Raw genomic sequence first — 26414 nt, 5'->3', positions numbered from 1 at the left:
AGGAATTTGGAGGCCTGCATAATGTTAAAGCATAGAGCAGGGTTTTATCATTAGAGCCTAATGGACAGGTTTGAAACATTCCAGAGACTAGAGAGGGCGAACACAGACTAACTGTATTATACTGAGTAATCACGATATTGTTTCTGTTGTTGGTTTTTCAAATGTAATTTTTCAATACTTGAAGCACCATAAATTAAATTCCATTAACCTCCAATGTAATGGGGTAGTGGAAATCAGAAACCTCAGGTGGCTAACCCAAAACCCTGTCAAATTAAACAGAAACCATGGCGGTGGTCATTTGTGGGGTGAGACCCATGTGACCCCCTTTTTTTTTTTTTTTTTTTTTTTTTTTTAGATTTGTGAGCTTATTCCTGAGTCTGACTCACTCTAAACTCGGGCTTACACTAATGATTATTTAGGTCACTGAAATAATTCTAAAAAACGTCCATCAAAAGTTAATTATTAGATTTGACAAAGAAAATCAGCTTTCCTCATATTTGAGAAGCTGGAACTTGTGACTTCTTGATAATGAATAATGACTGAAACAATTGATTATCAAAATAGTTACAGATTAATTTGTTGTTTCAGTTTTTTTCACTTTTTCCACAATATCAAATGGTATTGTCTTCATTCCCTTGAGACAGTCACCAATGTCGCAATTTCTACAAGAACTATAGAGGTCAAGCTAGATATTTCTCTATAAGTAGATGTGTGATGATGTTATATCTGATAATGTTTTTAAAGGTATAATGTATAAGAATTGGCCAGAATTTTAGTTTAAAACATTCCCAAATTAACTAAAATTGTCAACAGAATGTGAAGAAATAACAGATTTGATGTTATGTCAAAGACCTACATGTATTGTGTTGCAGAGATATCTATTGAAGTTCTCATGCTAACCAGCTAGGCCTGGCCCCGTCTGGCCCTCTGTCATACAGAGGTGATAGTGAGTCACTGTAGTGTCCAGTCTGCCTTCAGTCCAACGTGGGAGGAAGAAGATGTAGTGCTGCCCTGAGCTCTGGTACTAATGGCGAAGTCAGGCTGAATGCTGTTGAAATTTTTGCTGTAGGACTGTTAATATGTCACTTTATTAAGTTTTAATATTTTTTGAGGCGAGAAAGTAAACATGACGACTCCCAATATTTGGTCAGTTCATCCAAATAATGCCTCTTTGGAAAGTTGCGCTGATGTTGTTGGAGCAGCCGGCTGCTGCTGCAGATTCTGACTGGGGAGACATCAGCTGGTCATGTCAGCTCATCCGACGAACTGCACTGGCTCATGCAAGCTATGCAAAAATTTGGCATCATAGTACATTGTAGTGATCTTGATTGATATTGAAATATCATATCAATAAATTAGGTCTCTACTGGATTACTGTGTCGTAAAATGGCATGCAATTAATGAAAAAATGATGCTGTGTGGTGGAAAAAGTGTTTTACCTTTAGTGAGTTCTGTGACATTTTATGATTTAGGCTACACCTAGCCTAAGGTCATGTGTGTAACTATTTAGTTGTTATTTAGAGTCATGTTGTAACTTATCTCCGTGGTGCAACGGCTTTCTGATCTGTGCAGCTCGTTTGTAATTTACTGCTGGCTTTAATGTCTCAGTAGCATTTTGATATCTTGACAATAGCACAGATTCACTGTAAACAGTAAGCTTTACACTATATTCAGTGAGTGATAGTAGTGGTGTGATGGCATGTGGCAAGGTGTGTGTGTGTGTGTGTGTGAAATGCTGCCCTGTATTTGTTTGGATCAGGTGGCCCATTTTTACACATTAAAACCTTAAAAAGACATGCAGTTACATTGATCACTGTCTCACCTTTACCACATGTGAATAGTAGTGCGTATGATTACTTGCACTCTGTCTTTGTAACAACAGTTCTGTTGCAAGCAGTCAGCTGGGTAGACAGACCTTTAGACTGATCCTCATCGATAAGAATGCTTTTGACTGTTTGTTACCTATGTTGTCTATGGGGGGGTTTAGTTAGGATTATAGCTCAGCCCTCCTTTGTGACTCTCCCCAGTTCCCCCCTGACAGATTACAGCTAATCTCAGACTGCTCTGTGTATCTCAACACCATGACTGTAAACAGCACGGGCCTACCTGCCACTCTCACAAGTGTGTGGAGGATTGAGGTCTATGCCTATTACTCTGAGCGGAGCAAGACGTTAAGACAGTCAAGGATGTGGAAGCAATTTAGCTGCTTGACACACATGCGCACCCTGCCGTGTCTTGGCGAGGAGTATAGGAAACTAAGCATATCCTGAAATCTATCATTACGTCAAATAATAATCACAAAGGCTTTAGTACCCATGCACAGTCACAAACAAGTGGAGCGAACATGGGGCTGTGTTAGACCACAGGCAATATCGTCTACTATTTAATATGGATAAATCTCAAATATATTTTAGTGATGTTTCAGTTTCTCTTTTTAACAGAGCTTTGCTGCTTTGTACAGTTTTTTTCATGAACACATTTTAATATTTTAGTGCACATTCATCCATAACACTTCATGACTGACTGGTCTACTGCCAGAATTGGCTTGGATAGATTAACTTGGCCAAATATCACTGTCATTTTGACAGAATACAGGATTTTCCATGGATCAGCATTCAGTAACAGGTATGGATGGGGGAAGTGTAGGAAATGTAAAACATTTTTGGGGGGCAACTTTTGTCCTCACTGTCTAAAAAAACTGGGGCATTTACAACATTTTGGGGCACTTTTAAAAAATAGTAATTAGTGCATAAAGTTTCTGTTTTTAATGTGAAATGAGCCCAGATTAAAATGCACACAGTAATCACCACCTTTTGTAACCACAACCACCTCAGTAAACACCGTCTCATTTGTAATAATTGTCTACATTTTCTAACTACAATAATAAGCACATGAAAAGCAAAACAGTGCAAGCCTCTTCCCTTTCAACAACTAGGATTTTATTTAGGAAGAACCTTCAGTATAATCCATTAGATGACAGTATAAGATGATAATCAGGAGATCATCTCAATATTTAATGGGCTCAATCTAATTAGAAAAGTTCTGGTTGGGGGGATAATGTCATATTCAGGTCTCCTACAAGTCAAAACCAGTTTGACTTCAACGATTTCATCATTGTGAGTCTAATGTGTTGCATGCCACAGCCTCAGGTGTTTAACAGAATTACAGACTAGTAGCTACAGGTACGAGTGTAATATTCCTTATTTATTGATGTAGTTCTGGAAATAACTTCAGTTGAACTCTTTAGCATGTTTTATTTCATCCCCAAAGGTATCCCTGCTGATGTTTTGAGCATGGATGAAATAACATCATAGACTCAACTATCCAGCACTGCGTCATTGGTTAGTAGACTGAAAAAATACATTCTAGATTTGGGACTAAAAAGCTTACTTCACTTAGTGCATTGAGCTCAGCAACGTTAGTCAATGGTACTAATCACCCCACCAGTCGGCAAGACCCACATGTAAGCTGTCACATAAACGTTATCAAGCCAACTCGCTAACACTAATGTTAGCTAACGCGCCAGACCAAACACATTTTAAAGTCTCTAGCATTGGTGCTAATGTTACTTACCATAAGCAAATCGATGATGCTTGCTTGTTTGATGACGATGAGCTGAATGCTCTTTAACCTGTTTGCTTCCTTTAACAAAGTCGTGATTAGCTTCTAGCTGTCCAAGGCTGTGTTTGAGTGGGTGAACCCTGCATGCCTTACAGTAGAGGAGAGTTGACTTATACACCTCTTCAACAACAAGCCAGTCTATTTTACATTTTCCAATTGTAGAAGTGGCAACTTTCTTTGCTGTCTTATTTGCTGGGGGTGGTGTTGGTGACAGCCCAGGATTTGGGATGCTTTCTCTGGTAACAGTAGGAGCTTTTTTAATGAGGTACCGGTCCATCGCAGCAGCCAACTTCACTGCAGGTGCAGGATTGCCTGTCATCTGCCAGGTATCGTAACAGCAGCATAGTGTGAACAACAGCACTGTTTGTGTGAATGTGTGTTTGACACTGAAATGTAAACTAAATTAATTGAATGAAAATAAAATGATGGCTTAATGTAGGATTAGAATATTGGCCTAAACTGGATATATAAAATTATTTTTTCGAAATCTTGGGGACAATTTTTGCCTCTTAATCACAGTTTTTAGGAGCATTATGAGATTTCTTGGGGCATTTTTGCCCTTACCCCTCGTTAATTTCCAAAGGTGGATGGAGGCTGAGACACCATTGGTATGTGAATCTGTCACCTGCACTGATGATATACTGTAGTTCAAAGTTTCACTATAAACAATAGTTCACTTAAGTACATCTTGAGAATATACTGACAACAAAGCTATTGGAAATTCAAAATAAGAGTAGAAAACACCAATGAATGAGAATAACATTTGGTTACTCTTGGTGTCCATTTTGAATCTTTAAGTGTCCTGTTTGTATATTTGCTCAGAGTGTCTATAAAACACTGTACAGACAAAGTCGGTGGAATTAATGCTGTGGAAAGCATATGGAAAATGGAAATGAGCCACTGTAATGTAAGTCTAGGTAGTTATTTTGTTTTGACCCCCCTTTTTTTACCCAGTCTTTGTTCGACAGTCCACATCCCTGGTTGTTATTTGAATATTGGCTTGTATTAACCTTAATTAGTCATTCTCATCAGCATGGGATTAAGGGGTTTTAACTTCTGCTTGAGCATATAGTGAAGAAGTGAAGGTGTGTGTATGTATGTATGTGTGTGTGTGTCTGTTACAGTGGACTGAGTATCTGAGGGTGAGGTAGGTGAGATAGAGCAAATTGGAGGTACAAGTTTGAGGTTTGTATACAGTGTCTAAACTTGTGTGTGTATGTGAGGGATGTGGCTACATACTGTGCTGGTGGATGCTTGACTCTGCTTTTGTTTAGACAGTGTGGTAAGTGGAGGAGTTTAATTGCGTCTTGTGGCAGTTTCATCACGTCTACCTCTTTTGGCATTAGTCGTTATTCAAATGACTCTGAAGGCCTTATATTCTACCACCAGAGTTTCTTTTTATCTGTACTGAAATGACTGTTAGAAGGGCGAAGTAGACTGAGGTTATGAAATGTGCAGTCATGAAACAAATCAGCCTGCAAAGGTGAAGTCTGTTTCGAGGCGTTGCAGCATTGGGCTAGGTGACAGCACTGGCAGTGAACCAGTGGAAAACTTTATTAGTGCAAAGCAGAAATTGTACTGGCAGGGAACATAAAACTGGCCCCAAGTACCACAAATTAAAAGGAGACCTAAAGAATAAGGCACCCAGTGTAATCCTGATATCTTAAACTTTTTGCATCTTGTGTTGACATTTCAGGAGATGTATACATGTTGCACTCTGGTGTTGCAGTTATGGCAAGACAATGCCTGCAAAGTGCTTTTGACTGTCATGATTGTCTATGAATCAAAAAAAATGGCCAATGGAATATGATTTGTGAATATGAAATGCGGAGTTATTTAGTAAATGATATCTGAGATTTGGCAGTGTTGACTCCTGGCTTGATGCCACTTGTGAATGCCACAGATAACACGGCCTATTTCAAGTTTCTTTGTTGTTGGTGATGATGGGTGGCTCTGTGTAAAGGCCAGTTTGTGGTTGTTGCATTCATCCAAGCAAGCTGTAAGTATTGACAAAGCTTTAGGGAGCTGCTAGTAAAACAAATGTTGATATTGCATGGAGATGAAGGTGAGAGTCGGGAGTTGACTGTTACATTTTAGTGCTTCTTTTGTTTTGTTTTTTTCGTTGTTGTCTGACCCATATAAACATAGACCCTCCCCCTATTTTCCCTCTCTCACCTACTGAGGGCAGAATTGAATTGTGTTCTATTAGTGTTGGTGACTCAGATCCACTTCCTTTAAATATCCCCTACTGCTTCTGTGAAACCCTTCATCAAATCCCACTCCTCTCCAAATTATAGACTTAGTCTTAGTCTTGTGTTGTTTAATGTGCCCTCTCCCCATTGTTTTCTACTCACAGCTTTGTGTCGTTGTTGGTGTGTGACGTTTTCATCTTTGCGTGTTGTTATGTTTGTGCTTGTGTGTTTATTTATTTGTTTGCCTGTCTCCTTGGTTTTGCCCTCCCACAAGCACTCATTCCAGGTTGAGCGCTATTACCTAAAAGTTATCAGGATTTATTATATTATTGGACATTTTCTTCATATCTACAACATTTTGTGACCAGTAGGTGAATCACTTCCAAGGCTTGCATTGGCATAAAAACCCATCAGTACAAAACTTAGGGAAGATTTCGAGATCTTTTAGTCAACCAACCAAAAATTTTGCTCTTTGATTAAAAAAAACACATAAGGTACAAGACTGCAGCTATCACTGCTGCAAGAACCATCTAGTCAGTCAAGTAAGATATTACACTTTTTAGAAAATAATGGGTTAGTTGCAGCCCTAGTTGACAGGTTCAGAACCTGTTGCCATGCAGTGCACGGAAAATGACTCCACATCCTGTCTGTTGTCATGGTACTGGTTGTTAAGGGAACAACTAATTAAGAACAGTCTGTTTAATAACAAAATGGGTGATAGGCAGGGGAATGCAACCCAATATATATTTTATTTTTCTAGGCCTCTTAAAACATATTTTGTGATGCTCCATATGGAATCATACACTATGTAAATGTCTGTTACAGTGCCTCAAGTGAGATATGCTGGAGAACTCTCAGTGATGTGTTGATGTGTTTTGGAAGTAGTTTTTCAGGTTGGAGTCTGGCTACATGACAGAAAGATCACTTGCATACAATGCAGTTGGACAGCTCGTAGAGTTTAAGCAAAACTTGCTCTCACTGTGTGCATTGCCACACACACAGTGTGTTTTCTAGAAATGTGTTGGTTTGTGGCCGGTTGAGGGAAGGGAAGGGGGGCAGCATGTTTGGGGTGTGGAAGGTTAGGTTATTTATCTTATAGCTGACACACATACTTTGTACTCAGATCTAGAAAAAAAAAACTATTTGTATGGTTTTGCTTGCAGCCAATCACCGCAAGCGTTATTCAATTTAATGTGACGTGTGATTAGCCCACTACCGCAGCAGCTACTACCTATACAGTCTGTGATGATAATACTTCATTGGACAGTTTTTTATGTGTTATTTAATAAATATTTGTGCAAAAATCATTTTGGCCATTTTACACAACTCAATGCTTCCATTCACATGATGGGTATTGAATGAGCCTTTCCAAATACTTAACTTCAATTAAAAAAAAAAAGCCACCAGAATAATTTGAAATATGCTATAAAATTGACTTTTTTTTGTCACATTGTGGTTTTAACTAATAATTGATAAAGTTTGATTAAGATTAATTTCCACATTTGAAATATTTGTGCCATGCTGTGATGTGAGCCAGTGATGTGTGTGTAAAATGCAAATGTATTTTCATAAGTACACACATGACATTGTGAAAAGTTTTGCATAACTGGTTTGATGTTTTGGAGGTTTGAGGTTTGCCCACATCGCTTGCTTGCAGGTTGCTTCACAATTTGATCTCTTTATTAGTGCTTTTAATTACTGAATGTATTAAACATCAATTAATTAATAAATTATAACCATTTCCAAGGCCCTTGAAATCCTTTTTATAGGACACAGTGGGAATGCAAACAATTAGGTCATTCAACACCACGCCATGGCTACAGCATGCTATATAGAGCTAGTGGAAAAAGGGTATAATGTACTTGTAGGAGGACAGCTGTCTAAATAGCAGAGAATTAGTTTGTGGAACCAAGACGTGATGTATTTAGGTCAATCAGCTGTTATAAAAATAAATTTTCAGCCAGTTTGGGACTTGCATTAATTAACTGAATGTTATTCATTTGACATTTTATTGATGTTTGAATATTAAGATTTGTTCTGTCAGAATCAGAAGATGATGGGGAAGCGTACAAAGGGACAGACAAGGCAACAGTGGCCTCCCTTGTTTTAAATGGGGGTGGTTGGCTTTTGTTTCTCCATTAATGACAGTAAAGCAAGGACAAGGAGCAGTCATGCAGCAAACATGCCCCACTTGGACGAGCATAGAATCGTAATGTCTCTCACACAGTCAGTCAGTGTACTCAAATGCACCTTGAGTCAGTTGGTCAATGAGGTGTATAGTTACAATAAAAAGTACAGCTTAGAGATCTGATGTGAAAGAATTGGAAAGAGTACAATTTGACATGGGGAAGTGAGTGGAGACTCTGATCTGTGAGAGTCTGTCCTCAGCCTTGATAAAAATAATTTGTTTACTGTTTTTGGACTGTTTATTTTTGCCTCTTTCTTTTGCTCTCTCTTGCTCTTTTTGCCTGTGTTTGTGTTTCTTTTTGTCCCAGTTTGGTTTGATCATTAGGAGTTCAACGTAACCTAGCATGTGCCAACATGCTGGGTTCCTCCGAAACAGTGACTTCATTACCATACACTGTTCTCTTGGCTCAAATGAGCAGTTGTGATACAACTTTTCAGGATCTCATAACCTTTTGAGCTTGAAGATGTCAGTAAAACAAGGCTTTTCAGCTTAGGGCAAAGTTAGCTCTAAAGAATGTGAGGGAGAGTTTTAACTTGGGACACTGTTAATCAGACATCTTTTTGTGTTACGTCAGGGTTGTTGGTAATTTCCTGCTTAGGCTGTATGAATAGAAAACTTTTCAGTTGTGTCTGGGTGTGCCTGTACAAACGCTGCTTCCCCTTCTGTTATATCAGTACACTTAGCAAGTAGCCATGGAAACACTGTAAGCAATAACTTGGCGTGGTCAAGATGAGACACACACACACACTGTACCAACTTCACACTGCACCAACACACCCTTCTCACTCACAGATATTCCCCTTCCCCACCCAACTTTCTTTCCCAGGCCTATCCACATAGTATTCATATCCAGAACTATTACCACCCTAATACCATATTTTGCTCATTACAAATAACAGAACATGAATATGAGTGCAGTAACTTTACTCTCTCTCTCTGTTCTCTCTCTATTTCTATAAAATACCCCATGCAGTCATAAGACCATGCTTTATACAATTAATATGCAGGACAAAAGGTTTTACGTATGGTGAGAGCCTACATATATCACAAGTGTGTGAATAGAAAGAATGACACAATACACCACAAAGGTCAATGGCTGATCCCTGGCTAGGACAAGTCATTTCTTTCATTACTGGACAATGAATGTTTATGTTTGAGGGTACATAATTAGGAACAAGTGAACCTACTGGCAAGTTTGAGACACAGTCAAAATCATCCAAATCTGTTGCACTAATAGACCGGGCTTGACACAAATTCTTGCCTGGCAATTACTGATAAGTGAATCATGTTGACAAAACAAAAATTAATTATTCATTCACTTGATTCATTTTAACACTGTTGATTGCTAAGTCATTCTGTCAGTGCTTCATTACTTCGCTGATAGTGTACCATCCAGTGGCTTTAATCCCAGTTTATTCAAAAAAAATGTGAATGCCCCCCAACTGTATTATTGATCGGCATCATGGCAGATCTCTTGTTCATGCCATTGCTGTATAGGCCTATATGATTCATAGAAAGCTGTTGTCTGCTGGATATATTTAGAACTAAAACAAACTTTTCTTGCATTTTTCAGTAATATGTAAACTGAATAGTTTCATTTTGTGATAATAAATATTTAAAAAGCTGTTTGGAAACAGCAGTATTTGGATCAGCCCTAGATGGAAGATAATACAGGATATAAGATTGACATGATACAATAATGATGGAAAGATGTTTACTTAATTTGTAAATGTAACCCTAAGGCAAATGGTAAGGCGGGTCACATCCTTGTCACATTTACAATATCTGTCAGAAAAATCTGATTTTCCATATTGTGCAGCCCTGCCATCAACCTAGTGTGTCTCAGTTTTGAATGATCATCTGACAGAAATGTGGATGCTTCACTCGTTTGCTTGTCCTCACTCTGCTTTTTGCCAGTGTGTGTTTACTTAGTTTTAATTCTTGTTCTGATTTACATAATGTCTCTCACACTGAGGACCTGTAATAAAATATGTAATCACAGTTAAGTGCAGCCATGCACACATCAGCGACAGTATGTGATTGGCTTATTATATCGCTGTCACAAGCCAGATGCACAATGTCAAAAATGAACTTTTTGATTTTTTTTATCTTCCAAATTAATAAATTGCCTTTTTGTGTCAAATTTACATTGGTTTCATTACATTTCATTGACATAAAGGTAGAGTCAGTGATTCTGGAGAAAGATTGTTCAATACATTTTTTGTCAAATTTAGCGAATATCTCCTCATAGTCCACTAGCAGTCTGTTTTGTGTGTGTGAGCTGAATAAAAATCCTCTGTAAATGAGCAACAAACAAAGTGGCTCGGAGCAAGTCACTAGGGCTGTAGTCAACCAAAGAAAATCTTAGTCAACTGAAGTCGTACATAATCTTCAACTAATTGATTAGTTGCGGGGGGTTGGATGTAACGGGACAGAGTGCACAGTGAACTCCACAGTCACACATTAGTTGTGAAAATAATGGAGGTGTTTTGAATGCACCCCAGTTTTCAAGGAATTTGTTAGTCTGTCCCTCCCGCCGCAGGAAATAATGGATTAATCCTGGAAGGCTACTGATGTAGCACTTTTCTCCTTATGAAAGTAACACGGCAATTATTCGACCAATGAGAATTTGGTCGGACGAGAGCATATCGACCAACTAATCGACCAGCCAATCAGCAACAGGGGGCATTTGTGGTTGTGCACAAGTAAGGGGGAAGTCATCAGAGCAGCTGTCTCTGTGAAGACATGACGGTCAACTGTCTCTAGCACCCGTTGAATGGTTGGGGAGGGCTGGTGAACTAGAGAGAGAGAGGCGTGTCCAATTCACACAGAAAGTGTTTTCTCACGGAAGAGATACAACTTCCATTTTATTAAATGTATCAATCCACAATGAATCCGAGACAGCCTCACGGAGACCCCCTGCGATTTTTTTACGCTCCGAGTCTGTTTCTGTTACGTATAGTGAACCATAATCTAAGCAGAAAGCTGTTTAAATCATGCAAATATCCGGCCGAGCTTCTGAAGGAGCATGAAGGGAGGGGTGTTTTTGTTTGGGTGTTTGTTCCAATATCAACAATCTTTCTCTTGAATGACTGACTCTACCTTTCAATAAGGTATTATGTTGAATACAACTTAAAGAGGAGGCCAGAACAAATTTTTCATAAAATAGCCCAATAAACATGCATTATCAAATCATGTTAGTACAACCCGATATTTTATATATATCAATGTGGTACACGTTGTACGAAGAGATTTTATTTTTGGTATTTAAAAAAAAAAAAAAAATTCATAATGCCAAAATGAGCAACATCTGCTGATCCAGATTTTCATTTTGCCATTCTGCACAGCTAACAAAAACTCAGTATGCAAGATAGTTTGTTTTTTTATTACACAACTATTTTAGTACAAACATTTGCCCACCAGCGTGGTGGATAGCCTTCCAAGATTTATTGTATTTGGTGCTTTGCAGGTGTTAATTTTGGACCCTGCAGATGCATCTGCTGATTTGTGTTCTCTTCAGCTTTGTGGTCTTGGATACAGACAGAGAGACAGAGCCCATTCCCTATCTTCCTTTATTTTTGCTGCTGCCTTCATGGCTGTGTAATTATGCTCCCTTTGTAACACTTATGAGTGTGTGTTTGTGGGTGCATTGTAAAGAGCTTTGCATAGAGGCACTGCAGGGAGTTTGTCCTTCATAGAAAATTGTGAAACAGCAATCAGTGCACCAATCTTTATTTCTTACTTTTGTAACTATCCCCTAACTTGCAACTGTAAAATTCCATTTGCAGTTTCAATTTTTGAGTACACCTTTCTAGAGACTTGTACGCATTACATTTCTTACTTTATTTTCTTCAGTTGAGCCCCAATTAAAACATCTCCTGCTATTTGTGTTTCTTGACAGCAGACAGCTGGCTAGCTAGCATTAGCTACCTGTCAGATAGACTGAATGAAAGTAGAATCTGCACATTTTTCAGTCAGTTCTTGTTGCTACACCTCTTGTAAACAGGTAACACTTCATCAACAAACACAAATCGAGCCCTCGGATCAGTTTACAGTGACTTTTTCAGTCTGTCCTGATGGATAAAGTCACTAGGCGATAGCCAGAGCCAGCTAGCCATCTGGAGTTCTCATATAGTGCAACTATTCATGTTACAGTTTATGCTACTATTGTGGCTCAAGATAGCTAATGTTGCCAGCTATTATCAATGTTACTTTACTAAAAGTAACGTTTTTATTACAGAAAATATTACACCCTCCTTATAAGTAGGCTGTTACTGGCTGCCTCAGTCATGTCCACTGGACTGGACCTGCTGTGAGCCATTAAGTCAGGGAAAAAAGAAACAGAAAGGTAAAGGTTTTTGTGTGAAAAATAACAGACTGTACTTGCATTGCTGCTCTTGTTGCCGAACTGTCCATCATCTTCTTTCTCACTCACTGTTCCAACCTGGCTGGTCTCTCTCATCCTTTGTGTGTGTCTGATAAAACAGCTCCACAGATTTTACACCTGCTCTCCCCAGACATTAAATTTCAGACGCAGTTTCCTCTGCCCCAGTGGTCAGTCTGCAGTGACAAATCATTTGCCATGGCTATTTGTATGAATTTCCATTTCCTCCTCGCATATTTTGTGCTCTAAAGAGGAATCCCTTTAAATACATATTGCATGAGACCAAACATGCTATTTTCAGCAATGCTGCTTTTCTTCCATTTCACAGGTGCAAAACCTCAGTATGGTCCTTTCGTAAAAATGTACAGACACAGTTTGGCTGTTTAGCGCCAATAAAAAGGGCAGCAAATCCACAGTAAATATCCCCCTTTGTCTTGTTCTTTGGTACATGTCCATATTAAAACATGGGCACTTTGTAAAAGTGGTTTACCTTGGTGAGGTGTTAGTGGCTTGATGTTCACCCAGACTGTAGTAAGAGGGGGCCTGTCATATGCACCACTTCATCTAATCAGCCACAATGGGCTGATTAGATGAATCAGCTCATTTAGCTGACAGTCTGTGCTTGGGTAGCCTTCTGAATCATAATTAAGGAGTTTTGAGAGTTTAGTGATTGGTCAGAATTAGAGAAAAGCCTTCTGAGCTGTAGTGAAGGGGAGCTCTCATCATTGATTAATGTTTTCACTTTTCTGAAATTTTGATTTGATTGTTTGGTCTATAGAATCACAAAATAGTGATAAATGCCCGTCACAGTCTAAGGAGATGTCGTCAAGTATGCTAGAACAGTCCTGAAACGTATTTGGTTTATGATACAGTAAACAGTCAAAAAACAAACAAAGCATAATCAAAAACTAATTGTCTAATTGTCAAATATGAGAAGCTGGATTGGAATTGGAGTGGATTTGATTCGTTATCAAAGTAATGTTGATTGATTTTCTGTTGTGACTATTCATTTAGGGTTGGTATCAGTAGGATTATATCGATACTGCTACTCTTATCGATACTCTTATGGATTACTTTTTTATCACTGTGCAAAAATAAATAAATGAATGAATTTTGAAAATGATTATAATTTATTTATATAACAAAATATTGTTTCTCCCTTTAAATACATATTGCATGAGACCAAACATGCTATTTTCAGCAATGCTGCTTTTCTTCCATTTCACAGGTGCAAAACCTCAGTATGGTCCTTTCGTAAAAATGTACAGACACAGTTTGGCTGTTTAGCGCCAATAAAAAGGGCAGCAAATCCACAGTAAATATCCCCCTTTGTCTTGTTCTTTGGTACATGTCCATATTAAAACATGGGCACTTTGTAAAAGTGGTTTACCTTGGTGAGGTGTTAGTGGCTTGATGTTCACCCAGACTGTAGTAAGAGGGGGCCTGTCATATGCACCACTTCATCTAATCAGCCACAATGGGCTGATTAGATGAATCAGCTCATTTAGCTGACAGTCTGTGCTTGGGTAGCCTTCTGAATCATAATTAAGGAGTTTTGAGAGTTTAGTGATTGGTCAGAATTAGAGAAAAGCCTTCTGAGCTGTAGTGAAGGGGAGCTCTCATCATTGATTAATGTTTTCACTTTTCTGAAATTTTGATTTGATTGTTTGGTCTATAGAATCACAAAATAGTGATAAATGCCCGTCACAGTCTAAGGAGATGTCGTCAAGTATGCTAGAACAGTCCTGAAACGTATTTGGTTTATGATACAGTAAACAGTCAAAAAACAAACAAAGCATAATCAAAAACTAATTGTCTAATTGTCAAATATGAGAAGCTGGATTGGAATTGGAGTGGATTTGATTCGTTATCAAAGTAATGTTGATTGATTTTCTGTTGTGACTATTCATTTAGGGTTGGTATCAGTAGGATTATATCGATACTGCTACTCTTATCGATACTCTTATGGATTACTTTTTTATCACTGTGCAAAAATAAATAAATGAATGAATTTTGAAAATGATTATAATTTATTTATATAACAAAATATTGTTTCTGGAGTAAGAACAGCAATGTTTACAGCAGCATAGTCACTGTGTTTACTAAATATCTCCCTAGGAACATGTCTGAAATCTCAGCGAAGGAAATCCCCTTTGACAGAAATAGAGATGCAGCTATCCAATACGCTGGGTTTGTGGCTTTTTATTGCCTCAGCAATCCTTTGCCTCATGTTCACTTATAAGAAAAAATGATTCTCCAAAGTTACATGCAGTGAGGTATACAGATATGAAATTTTGGAAAATAAAGTACTGTTATTTGACCTGTACTGTGTATCAGCAGATATCGGTAGAAATCTGTATCAGGAGAGAAACAGTTGAATGAGTGCATCCAGAGACATAAAACAGCCAATAACAAGGCCAATGGCAGACTGCATAATGTAATAGTAACTAAATGGTCTATTCTGCCTGAATATTTGGCCATTCAGATACCATGAGTAACATCTAACAATAAGTCAATGGAGCTTTTGTTTTTTCAGTTTTGTCTGTTGTAATGCTTAACAATGGAAGACTTCCATTCATTGCACTGAATAATTAGAGTATTTCATACTAAATTTTGCATTCATTGCCATATTGTGATATACTTTTTTTTTATTTTTAAAAATTCGTATTAATATTGTGGTATTGAATTCAGCCATATCGCCCAACCATATACATACCTAATACTTGGATCATTATCTGGCATTGCATTCACTTAACAGAGTACTTGGTACGCAGAGTAGTTCTACAGTTGTTTCTGAATTACTTTTATGGTTCTATTCAGACAGAGAGACAGTGCTTATAGGCCCAGATGACAATCGTGGCTCTAACACTGTACTTGAGTTTGTCTATGAGTGCATACTTCTTAACTGTACTCGTGGATCGAAAAACAGAACTTAACAGTTTGTGAAATTCAAGAATGGTTTTTGTCTCTTCCTGTCCCGTCTAACTCTATCACTTTCTTACTGAGAAACTTGTATCCAGCTTCTCATGCGATTACCCAGAATCCACTGTGCTTGTCAGGTGTGTTTCCGTTTTGTGGGCACCACTACATTTGTGTGTGTGTGTGTGTGTGTGTGTGTGTGTGTGTGTTTTTTTTTCTGCCCTTGTGCACATGGGTTGAGGGTCTGTTTTTTAAAGTCAGCTGTGTAAGCGGAAGCATCCTCATCGTAACTGCTCTCCCCATGATCAAAGGGCCTTATTTCTCTTTCTCTTTCTTTCTTCTTCCTCTCCTCCTCTCTACCTCTTATTCTCCTGCTACAGAACAATGTCCAATTGTACTAAAGGGACATCCCACCATCACTGTAGTTGTACAGATATTCCTTGACAAGGGCATAGAAAGTATTAATAACTTCACCAAGGTTGTTATAAAATTTTTACAATAAAGATTTCTAAAAATATTTCCAAACGTCTTTCAGTAGGTGTTTATTTTGCAGGGCCAGTTGTTTACATCCTACATGTGGGTTTTGGTTTAAATCCTAATTAAATTCTATTTCAAAGCAGCAGGCCTTTTGATTGATTGGGGGGAAAAAGAAAAGGAAAAAAAAGCACAATTATTGGAACGAAAGCCTGCTGACTGGCAAACTCTCAGGTCCTAAAGAGCAACACATTGACAGTGTGTGCATCAGTTGTAAGGCAAATCCTAGAGAAAGCTTTATAACCAATGTTTTCTTTTTGATACTACAGTATTGAGTATCTGCCACCAGTAGATAGTTGAAGCCCTGATGTCACGTCTGGGCTAGCAACTGTTCAACTAGCTTATGTAAATCTCTTTGACCATTTCATTCATCTGTCTTTCTGAATGGACAAAGTGTGCACCTGGGGTTTACGCTCAATACAGACAATTTGGCATCAACTGCAGCACTTACTTTTAGAAACCGTGGTGATTTTAACAAAGTGCAGAACAATTAGAGAACAATTACTTTGTGAACATACAAAAAACTACAGCTCATGAAAATTGAGCAGTGTGGACACTTTTGTCATTGTATCGTGGTTGCATCACTATTCATAGTAATCACCAACACTGTCTTATAAAGTTATTTTTCCCACTTTTTCAGTGTAATTACAGGTGTTGAAAAAAACTGCCACACCATTCTTTGTCTTGTTGTTATTGCAGACATGTCTTAACTCATTGTGGCCCCTTGACTCACCCATGGACTCACCTCTTCTGTAGAGCCGTGAAATTTAACCTGATGGTCTAGGGCTCGAGGGAAATGGTGTTCGTTAAAGACAACTAAAAACAAAAATACAAACAACGATGTTTAACCAAAACAGTTATATCAGTGTTTCCCCTAGAATTTTTTTCAGGCCTGGTGGTACGCACCAAAAAAACCCTAAAGAGACGAGGTGCACAGGATGGCATGTTCGCACAGTCGGCTTCGGTCAGGTGGCGCAGCAGGTGGTCTGCAATTTCTATTTGCATTCAAATTTTTGTTTGCTCAGTATATTAAAGACTTAAAACAAAGTGATCACAAGGAGAGGATGACTTAATAAGCTGCATTTATTGCATAAAAATAAGCTGCCCCTGTCATTTCTCTCACTTCTGGAACAGTGCCGTACAGAGGCTCCCAAACACATATGATTATTGATTTCCAAATGAATGGATATTTGACATTGTTTTTGGCAGTAAAAAAGATATTTTTGGCCTGGTGGGGGTTCTCGTTGGTCTGGTGGCCCATCAGACCTGTACAATTATAGGGGAAACACTGTATATAGTTATATTATATATAATAATTACTTACTTACTCCTGAATTAGACCCAGAAAATTCTGGTTTCGTTTCGGCTCTCTATACACATCTAACTATAGATTGTCCCTCTTTGGTATTTTATAACTTTATATTTATAAGTTATTGAAGAAGCAGTGTCATGTTCTTGTCAGCGTCTTTAAAATGACTTATCTTTGCACTATAATTGTTTGAGTTTTTCATGCATTTAACATTTCAGTTGCCATAAAACTGAGTCCTAACAGTGTCCTGTCAGACAGTCTGAGCTCCTGCTTGGTATTTTTCTTGATGTGATCCTCTAGGATTCTGATGTGAGTTAGAGATATACTAGTAATTAGACTTTTTGATGTTTTGTGTACCCTATGGAACTTTTTATGACACGTGTGAACATTGTTGTAAGCTGTTCTTCTGTTGACATTGGGTTTCTTAGGGTGACATTGGTGGATGTAGCCTGACACCTAGTAGCCAGTAGTAGTAGTACATGTGCATTCACACCAGCACAGTCAACAAGAGACAAAGGGATTGTAACAATATGCGTTGGGATAGATTTTTCTGTTATTTTGCTCTCCAGCATATCAAGATACATAGATTATATGGGACATTAAAGTGAAAAACCAGCAACCAGCCATTTTAATTCAGGGCTGAGAAACAATGAGCAAGAGAAATGTCAGGTTCACAATCACAGTCGTAAATAAATGCAGCTTTCACTAGAATTAAAAAAAACACAGAATGGAAGATATGGAAGGTAGATACCAAAGTCACTAAGTATATTGCTGGGCAGATGGTGTCACTTTAACTGTTGAAAATCTATCACAATGTTGGTCACAATACAGCATGAACTAATATAGGCTATGTGTGGATTAATTTGGCACAATGCTTTTGATCTGGTCTTACAAAAGCAAATTGTCTTAATTTACTACATTTTAAAAACCTACAGCTACTATTTGTATTGTTTCAACCATTACTTTTTCTTCATTCAAATTTTATTCAAAATATATTGAAGAATCAAATCAAACTGCAGCTGTTCATAACAAAGTACCTGATACATGAGATGAATAAGCAGCAATATAGGAAGAACCTATTTTTGTGACAAATTCAAAAAGACAGCTAATGGAAAGAAATCCGTAGAAGTGTTTATGTACCAAAACAGATTGCTGAATACCACAAGGCTAGTGAAATATAAAGTGTAGATTTTATATACAAGCTGCGCCAAACCTAGAGAGGCTTGTGCACCTCCCTACCTGGGCTTTATCTAGTAACGAGAAGTGAAATATCTGGGAATACCACTGCATTTAGTCTGTGTTTATGTGTCCTTAAATGAGAAGACTTAAAGAAGAACTTGATCTGTGTTTGACCTTGTTAACCTTTAAGGTTACATCCTACTTGATGTCAGAGCAGTGGGTGTTTTTTCCAGAGTAATCCTTCCTGTGTCCTTGTTGGCATGGTATACCACTTGGAGGTTCATTGTACCTTTTGCAGTCCTTTGTCAAATACATGGAAAACAGCTTGCCAGACTAAAATTTGAACACTAGGAAAAATTTCAATCAAGAACAAAATGTTGATATTGCCCTACTTAAGTGATAAAATTCACTTTGAGTGAATTTGTGTCCCTTCTCCTTTGTGATATGAATCATCAAATCAACATTTTGATATTATATGCACTTCATGGACCATGCCAGGGCATGTGTTCAATTAGAGAGTGATACTACTGACAATGGGTATCCTGTGGGGACATTATCATGTGTAGCCTGACACCTAGTGGCCAATACATACAAGTGTTTATCAGATATAATGGTGCCTCTTTCCCCTCTAATAATATATTGATACTTTTCTGTCCCTCTTTTGACCACTGATGACTGTTTACTTGTTACTAATAGATCACACCTGTAATTACTGCCTTCTAGATGTTTTGCATACCTTAACTTAGAGTTTCTTTACTTAGATTTAGATGTATTAGTTCTTTATAGATGTGTATGAATGATTTGACTTGAATTACAACAACTTGAAAACAGTGATTTGTTTACAGCATGTTTCCCTCTGTCCTGCTGTAAATCTGTCCTGCTGTCTGTTTGGTTTTTCTTACCCTTCCGTGCCAATTTTCTCCTTTTCATCTGTTCATCCTATATAGACATTCAAACGGCTGATTCCTGACGAGGTAGGTTTGTTATTGCTTGCCACTGTCACCCTTGTGCTTGACTCATCCATCTGTGACTGTGGTCTTTGATAAAAACCAGCTCACCATTATCCATTTAATGTCATGTCACCGTCTGTCACAAAAACCTAACCCACCATAACACATGTTTTGTTAAGTATCTGTGTTTTGTCTTGTGCTGTGCTCACATTGAATGTGCATGCTTTGAAGATGCACACTGACAACATGAAATGCTTGGCATGTAAACTAGTGATACCTTCATGTGCCTTCAATGACAAGAGGATGCCAAATTAATACCTATTGACAGATTATTATTCATTAATCATAATTTAAGGAAGTCACTATGTCAATATGTGCCAACATTACATGTACCCTGATGTTCTTCAGTGTTTTTCATTTGACAATAAATGATATAAACACTCAGTGTAAGTATTGGCATTTTACACACAAAGAGGGAAGGATATTCTCCCATTTTTTTGTGTTAAATTTAAGTCTTATGTTCTGCACTCCAAGTTTTAACTGCATGTTGACTTTGTGTGGCAATGTTTATTGGTAGAAACGTTTGAAGCCTCGAATCCCTAATCATCTTCTCACATTGTTGAAAGGTTCCTACTGTTGTAGAAAATGTAATATCCCAAAACTAAGAGAGAAACAACCTATGAGTATTTCATTATTGTTATATTATTTATCATGGGCATTAAGACAGTAGGCCCATCTTCAGACTGTGAGTTGATTGGGGATTGCTACCTCATTTTGTGGCCTTACAGTGATGGCTATGCTTTGCAGCTTTTCTGTCCGAACTCTTTCCTCTAACCTGTGTCGTGTTGCCTGCAAATCCAGTTGGAGCGTTTCACAAGCATGAGGGCGAAAAAGGATAAGGAGAAGCCTGGTCATACGCCAGGTCAGCGCCACTCTTCAGCCGCCAGCTATGAATTCAATCCTCCGGGGGCCATGATGACTGAGTATTCTGATGAAGACATCCTGGAACTTTTCGAAAAGATGCTGGTGAGAAAGCGTGTGTTTATGTTGAGTGAATGAAAGACGAAGCATTTGGGCAATGACCTATTCATTATCGCTCCTGAAAGTACATGGCACCCACTCAAAAAATAATGAACCACTCAATGATTAAAGACATTATGTGTAGAATTACCTCAATGTTTGCAATTTACAGTGGATTTTGATTGTATAATTTAACATCATGGAAAAAATTCTTTGTATACTTCGAATGGGTATGCTTAGGTAAGAAATGTGCAAGACTACTACCCTACAGCACAAAGGACAAATCTCTTGAGAAATGCAATCTGCAATGTTTGGAATTCAATATTGGAAGTTTTTTTTAAGGAATATTGTTTCAATCCAATGAATCAGCTCAGTATCTCAGTACATGAAAACCGCCTGTGAGCATCTGTGAGCATCTACTAGCATTTCAATTGGTGTTATATCTTCCTTGCTTCCAATTTAGGAGGGACTAGTTGATTGACTAAATGTAGTTCTTTAAATATATCAATATTTGTTGTATTTTAGAATGTATTTTCTCTTTATTAATTGCTTGAGTCTACAGAATTTGTATCATGCTGTCTCTTTGTCTCAAAATGCTTTGTTTATTCCTTAACACTACTTGTTTTTTTTTCTTTTTCTCTCCCTCCCTCATGTTGTTCTCCAGGTGGATATGAACCTGAATGAGCAGAAGCAGCAGCCTCTAAGAGAGAAAGACATTTTGATCAAACGAGAGATGGTCTCCCAATACCTCCACACATCTAAAGCTGTTAGTACCAAAAGAAATGTTGCTAATACAGTGTGCTGAAATGAATTTACAGACGAGAGCTCCATTTCCACCTCGCATTAACATGTGATCTGTATCTGGATACATTGTTTGGATAACGACATCCGATTCATGACCCTTTGCATTTATGTCTAGTACTAATAAGTGCTTGTTATATTGATTCTAACCACACTGATTGGATCTCAATATGCAAATTAGCTTGGCGGGTCTGGCAGAATTGTCAACAAACAGTGTGTCCCACATCAAGGGAAGCAATGCTGTGAATGTGTGTCATTTGTGTTTTGGAAAGGGAGACTTAGAGCTACCACTACCTCTTTTAGCTTATTCAAGGCTTACTTAGGCTAGCAGGAAGAAGTTTGATAGAGAGTTTGGTAACCTTTGAACTTGCAGAGTGGATTTTCCTCTTTAAGAAAGTGCTTACGCTGTACCGATTACATCAACACCCTGCTGAGATTCAATCACAATTCAAGCCAGGCCCCATCCAGATATGGTCGCAGTCTAATCACAATGTTTTCTTAGTGCATTTACACCTTGCATTTACATGTGTTTTTCCTCATACAAATAGTAGAATATCCAGATACAGATTGCATGTCAATGCAAGGTGTAAATCGGGTCCATGTTACCTCTACCTGTGCCTCTGCCTGTTATGTCATATTCACTTTTGAAATAAATTGAATGAAGTTAGATTTAAGAGTTGACAAGGCCAAAGAAAAAGAAAGTAATCAAATTGTAGGTTATGGTGACAATACGATCTCAGACTAATGGTTCAGACCAATTTTCAGACCAAGACCTTACCTTGAATGTCTGTGCTCAGGGATTGCCTTTGTTTGTGCAGTTGAAGTATTGCCTTACTCAGGTCAAGACTGGATTATTGTATATATTATACAAATGTATTCACTACTGAAATGTTGATAAATTATCACCACCATTATCACTAACTCTTTGGTAGTCAGGTCAATAATATTTCAAAAGCAGCAGGTCTATTTTGATCAAATATGCTAATGGTGAGTAGCTCAAAAGATCCACATAACTAAGCACAGATGGTTGCTAACACAGTCCATTGAACTGTAGAACAAGCCCATTTAGAGAAAATCATACACACAGTACCATTTAATTCTGCAAATTAAAATTTCAAATTAGGCTTGACTGTTGCCCTTGGTGCCATGCTGTAGGGCTTTCTTGTGGAAATTACACCAATTATAACCTGTGAGATGACAAATATAAATGCAGAACACAGAGTGAATTTGTGTTTGTGTGCCCACTGTGTCCGTGTGTATTGTCCATTAGGGCCAAAACCAGAAGGAGAGCTCCAGGTCAGCCATGATGTACATCCAGGAGTTAAAGTTAGACTACCGAGACGCACAGCTGCTGAGCTGTCTGGAATCTCTTCGAGTCTCTCTCAATAACAACCCTGTCAGGTGATACACATGTGTACTTATATACAGATACTTACAGTGCCTATAATATTAAAATGTAAAGCCAAATATGTGTATTCAGGAATGGCTTCAGAGTAGCAATATCAAAATTTGAAAATGTAAAAAAGAAAATGCACTGATCATGTGGTCTTGTCACTTCCAGTTGGGTGCAGAACTTTGGAGATGAGGGCCTGGCTCTGCTGTTGAACCTGCTTAGAAGACTACAAGAGGAGAAAGATGAGTACCCGTAAGACACTTAAACCACAGAATAGAACAATATGACAATATACATTCGAGCAATGTGTTTGTAATGTTTTTCATTGTCTGTCTTCCTCCTACTAGAATGATGGGTGTGAAATGTCAACATGAGATCATTCGCTGTCTTAAAGCCTTTATGAACAACAAGGTAAGACCCTTAAGTGTTTCATTACTTCCATCAAAATACTTCCTGTATTGGTCACAAGAGTTCTATTTTTTTTTCTAGTTTTTAAAATAAAATTAAAATACTTTAATAGAAGATTTCTCAGGAAGTAATAGTATGTATTTCTAAGTAATAGAACTAGTAATAGATTAATCACTAGGTCCTTTTCTGTCCTGGTAGTAGTGTAGCAAGTCCACCACTAGAGGGCAGGGTGAAGTCAGTGTGACCACCTTTACTCAGTTCAGTACATTAAATGCAGTCACATACAGCCTTTGAGAATGTTTTGAGTATTTTATCTGAACCAAGAAAGAGTCGTTCTTCTGGTGAACACTATGACTTGAATCCTGAAAGCCCTGACTTTCTCTGCTGTAGGAAAGGAACCTTAAAAGACTTAAACCTAATTTTGCTTTCTTTCTCCCTCCTTCCTCTCTCTCCCCTTTAGTACGGTCTTAAATCCATGTTGGAGTCAGAAGAGGGGATTCCTTTGCTGGTCAGAGCCATCAACCCAAGGGTGCCTCATATGATGGTGGATGCTGTCAAGCTTCTCTCTGCCATCTCCATTTTGGAGCACCCAGAGAACCTGTAAGCATTAGTGACAGGTTAACACTGTTTGGTTAAAAAAGTTGAACACACGTAACTGGCTTTGAACAGCCAACTCTTCCCCACAGTTAAATTCTGGGACACAAGTCTAATATGCAGTGTTATACCAATTTACAATCTTGAACTGCTCTAATCACATCGATTAGAAACCTGAACTTAACCTGAATGTCAGGTTTCAACTGATGGTTGAATTAAAGCAACAGAATGTACTTTTACTTTCTGTATACTATTTATTCATAACACATTTTCTATTAGTGTTTTTTTTCATGTAATTATATACAACAAAATGTGATATGTAAGTGCATAACTGTCTTTATATCTTTTTTGCAGTCATGAGCGTGTTTTGGAGGCCATCACAGAGGAGGCGGAGAAACGGGACATTGAGAGGTTTCAGCCTCTTCTGACTGGCATGAACATTCACAACGTTGCTCTTAAGGTACACACACACAGATGAACACAAAAAATTCAACATTATAAATCCCTGTGTGTATTTTTGTTTGACAAATGACACCAGCCCAATTGCTTTCAATAGGCAATACTACTCTATGCTTTCTGCAGTGTAAAAGACTAACTCAGATGATAAATACTGTGTTTTGTATTACAGTTATTATCTAACCAATTAGTCTGAATTGTGAAGCTGACTTTATGATGTATTTTTGGCAGGGTGGCTGCATGCAGCTAATTAATGCCTTGATCAGCCAAGGAGAGGAGTTGGACTTCAGGATCCATATTCGCTCTGAACTGCTAAGATTGGGACTCAGAGAGATACTGACGGTACAGAAACCACTTTCTTGATCTCTCTGTCAATGTGACTGTCCAACAATACACACGCACAACTTTATTCTTGATTCTCTCTCACTCTTGATGCCTCTGTCTTGCTGACCTGCTAACCCACTCATATGCTGTAAAAACTTTCTCTCAACTCAAAAAAATTTTTGATTGTCAAACTTTTCCTGCAATTCTCCCCCTTGCCTTTTCATCCCTCTGCCTGCATCCCATCCCTCTCCCTGCATCCCATCCCTCTCCCTGCAGGAGGTGCGGAAGATAGAAAACGAGGAGCTGAGGGTGCAGCTCACTGTTTTTGATGAGCAGGCCGAAGATGACTCTGAGGACCTCAAAGCACGTCTCGATGACATCCGCATTGAGATGGAATATCCTTCCACTGGGCAAATTGTCCCTCAGTAGAAATTGCCAGGATCTACCTTTTGACCTTGAAAATAAAAGGATCAGCTAGTTTGGTGAGTGACAGGAATAGACTTCGCTTTCTGTGTTTTTCATAATGAAAGAATATATTGCTGCTTGAAAGTTTGTGAAACCTTTAGAATTTTCTGTATTTCTGCATAAATATGACCTAAAACGTGATCAGATCTTTACACAAGTCCTAAAACTTGACAAAGTGAACCAAATTAAACAAATGAGACCAAAAAAAAATCATTTTTTTCATCTTTTTCATTTATTTATTGAGGAAAATTATCCAATCTTACACATTTGTGGGAGGCAAAAGTATGTGAACCCTTGCTTTCAGTAACTGGTGTGACCCCCTTTTGCAGCAATAACTTCGACCAAACGTTTCGTGTAACTGTTTATCAGCCCTGCACATCAGCTTGGAGGAATTTTAGCCCATTCATCCTCACAGAACAGTCTCAACTCAGGGATGTTGGTGGGCTTCTTTGCATGAACTACATGCTTCAGGTCCTTCCACAGCATTTCTTTAGGATTAAGGTCAGGACTTTGACTCTGCCATTCCAAAACATTATCTTTCTTCTGCTTTAACCATTTTTTGGTAGAACGACTTGTCGTTTAGTGTCATTGTCTTATTGCATGACCCACTTTCTGTTGAGCTTCAGTTCACAGACAGATACCTCGACATTTTCCTGTAGAATTTGCTGGTATAACTCAGAACTCATAGCTCCATCAATGATTGCAAGCTGTCCTGGTTCAGAGGCAGCAAAGCAGCCCAAACCATGATACTACCACCTTGTTTCACAGATAGGATAAGGTTCTTATGCTGGAATGCGGTGTTTGCTCATCGCCAAACAGAGCACTTCTCATTCAAGCCAAAAAGTATGATTTTGGTCTCATCCATCCACAGAACATTGTTCCACTCACCTTCTGGCTTATCAACGTGGTCTTGAACAAACCGTAGACGGCAGCAATGTTCTGTTTGGAGAGAAGTGGCTTTTTTCCTTGCAACTCTGCCATACACACCATTGATGTTCAATGTTCTCCTGATGATGGACTCTTCTTCTAAGGTCCTCAGAAATCTCCTTTGTTTGAGCCATGACACACTTCCACAAACCTGTGTGGTGAAGCTCAGAGTTTGACAGTGAAGACCCAGATTTCTCTTCTTTAAATAAGGCAGGGCCTCCCAGACTCACACTTGATTGTCATCCCATTGATTGAAACAACCAACTCTAATTTCCCCTTCAAATGAATTGATAATCTTAGGGGTTCATATACTTTTGCCGCACACAAATATCTAACATTGGATCATTTTCCTCAATAAATGAATGAACAAGTGTAAAGTTTTTGTCTCTTTTGTTTAACTGATGTCTCTTTATCTAATTTTAGGACTTGAGTAGAAATCTGATCATGTTTTAGGTCATATTTATGCAGAAATAGAGCAAATTCTAAAAGGTTCACAAACTTTCAAGCAGCACTGTATATATGACAGACAGATGGTATATAGAATTATATTCAAATATTTCTTGCAATATAAAAATGAGTCTGTGATCTACACAAAATCAGATTGCTCCTCTCTTCCCTTGTATGATCAGCCTGACCACTGTCTTACTTAATAAGCATGATCTTGTAGGCAACATCCTGCAAGCATTAGTTACTCATCTGTAGTGCTGTAAAGCTAACAGCCAACTTCTGGTCAACTTTGTGCTCTATTGT

The 26414-nt window shown here is 38.2% G+C and overlaps 1 protein-coding gene and 1 long non-coding RNA gene across 4 annotated transcripts in view; both read left to right on the top strand.

Moving 5' to 3' along the window:
- LOC122989913 (protein diaphanous homolog 1-like) overlaps window positions 1-26414 on the top strand; it is a 105664-nt gene that overhangs the window by 8168 nt on the left and 71082 nt on the right. For 2 of the 3 annotated variants that reach the window (XM_044362955.1, XM_044362957.1), the window contains exons 2-11: window positions 19274-19300; window positions 20138-20302; window positions 20961-21062; window positions 22368-22498; window positions 22659-22742; window positions 22838-22901; window positions 23359-23498; window positions 23847-23952; window positions 24180-24290; window positions 24549-24667. In XM_044362955.1, coding sequence (XP_044218890.1) covers window positions 19274-19300; window positions 20138-20302; window positions 20961-21062; window positions 22368-22498; window positions 22659-22742; window positions 22838-22901; window positions 23359-23498; window positions 23847-23952; window positions 24180-24290; window positions 24549-24667 — 1049 coding nt within the window. The remainder of the gene's footprint in view (window positions 1-19273; window positions 19301-20137; window positions 20303-20960; window positions 21063-22367; window positions 22499-22658; window positions 22743-22837; window positions 22902-23358; window positions 23499-23846; window positions 23953-24179; window positions 24291-24548; window positions 24668-26414) is intronic. The other variant, XM_044362956.1, reaches the window with a different exon arrangement.
- On the top strand, window positions 3230-18856 carry LOC122989914. Its single transcript, XR_006405208.1, has 3 exons — window positions 3230-5877; window positions 10814-10817; window positions 18846-18856. It is a non-coding gene; the product is annotated as an uncharacterized LOC122989914 (long non-coding RNA).

This window comes from Thunnus albacares, chromosome 10 (assembly GCF_914725855.1).
Source record: "Thunnus albacares chromosome 10, fThuAlb1.1, whole genome shotgun sequence".
Lineage (NCBI taxonomy): Eukaryota > Metazoa > Chordata > Actinopteri > Scombriformes > Scombridae > Thunnus > Thunnus albacares.
The sequence above is the reverse complement of the archived record's forward strand: the minus strand, read 5'-3'. Positions and strand labels throughout refer to the sequence as shown.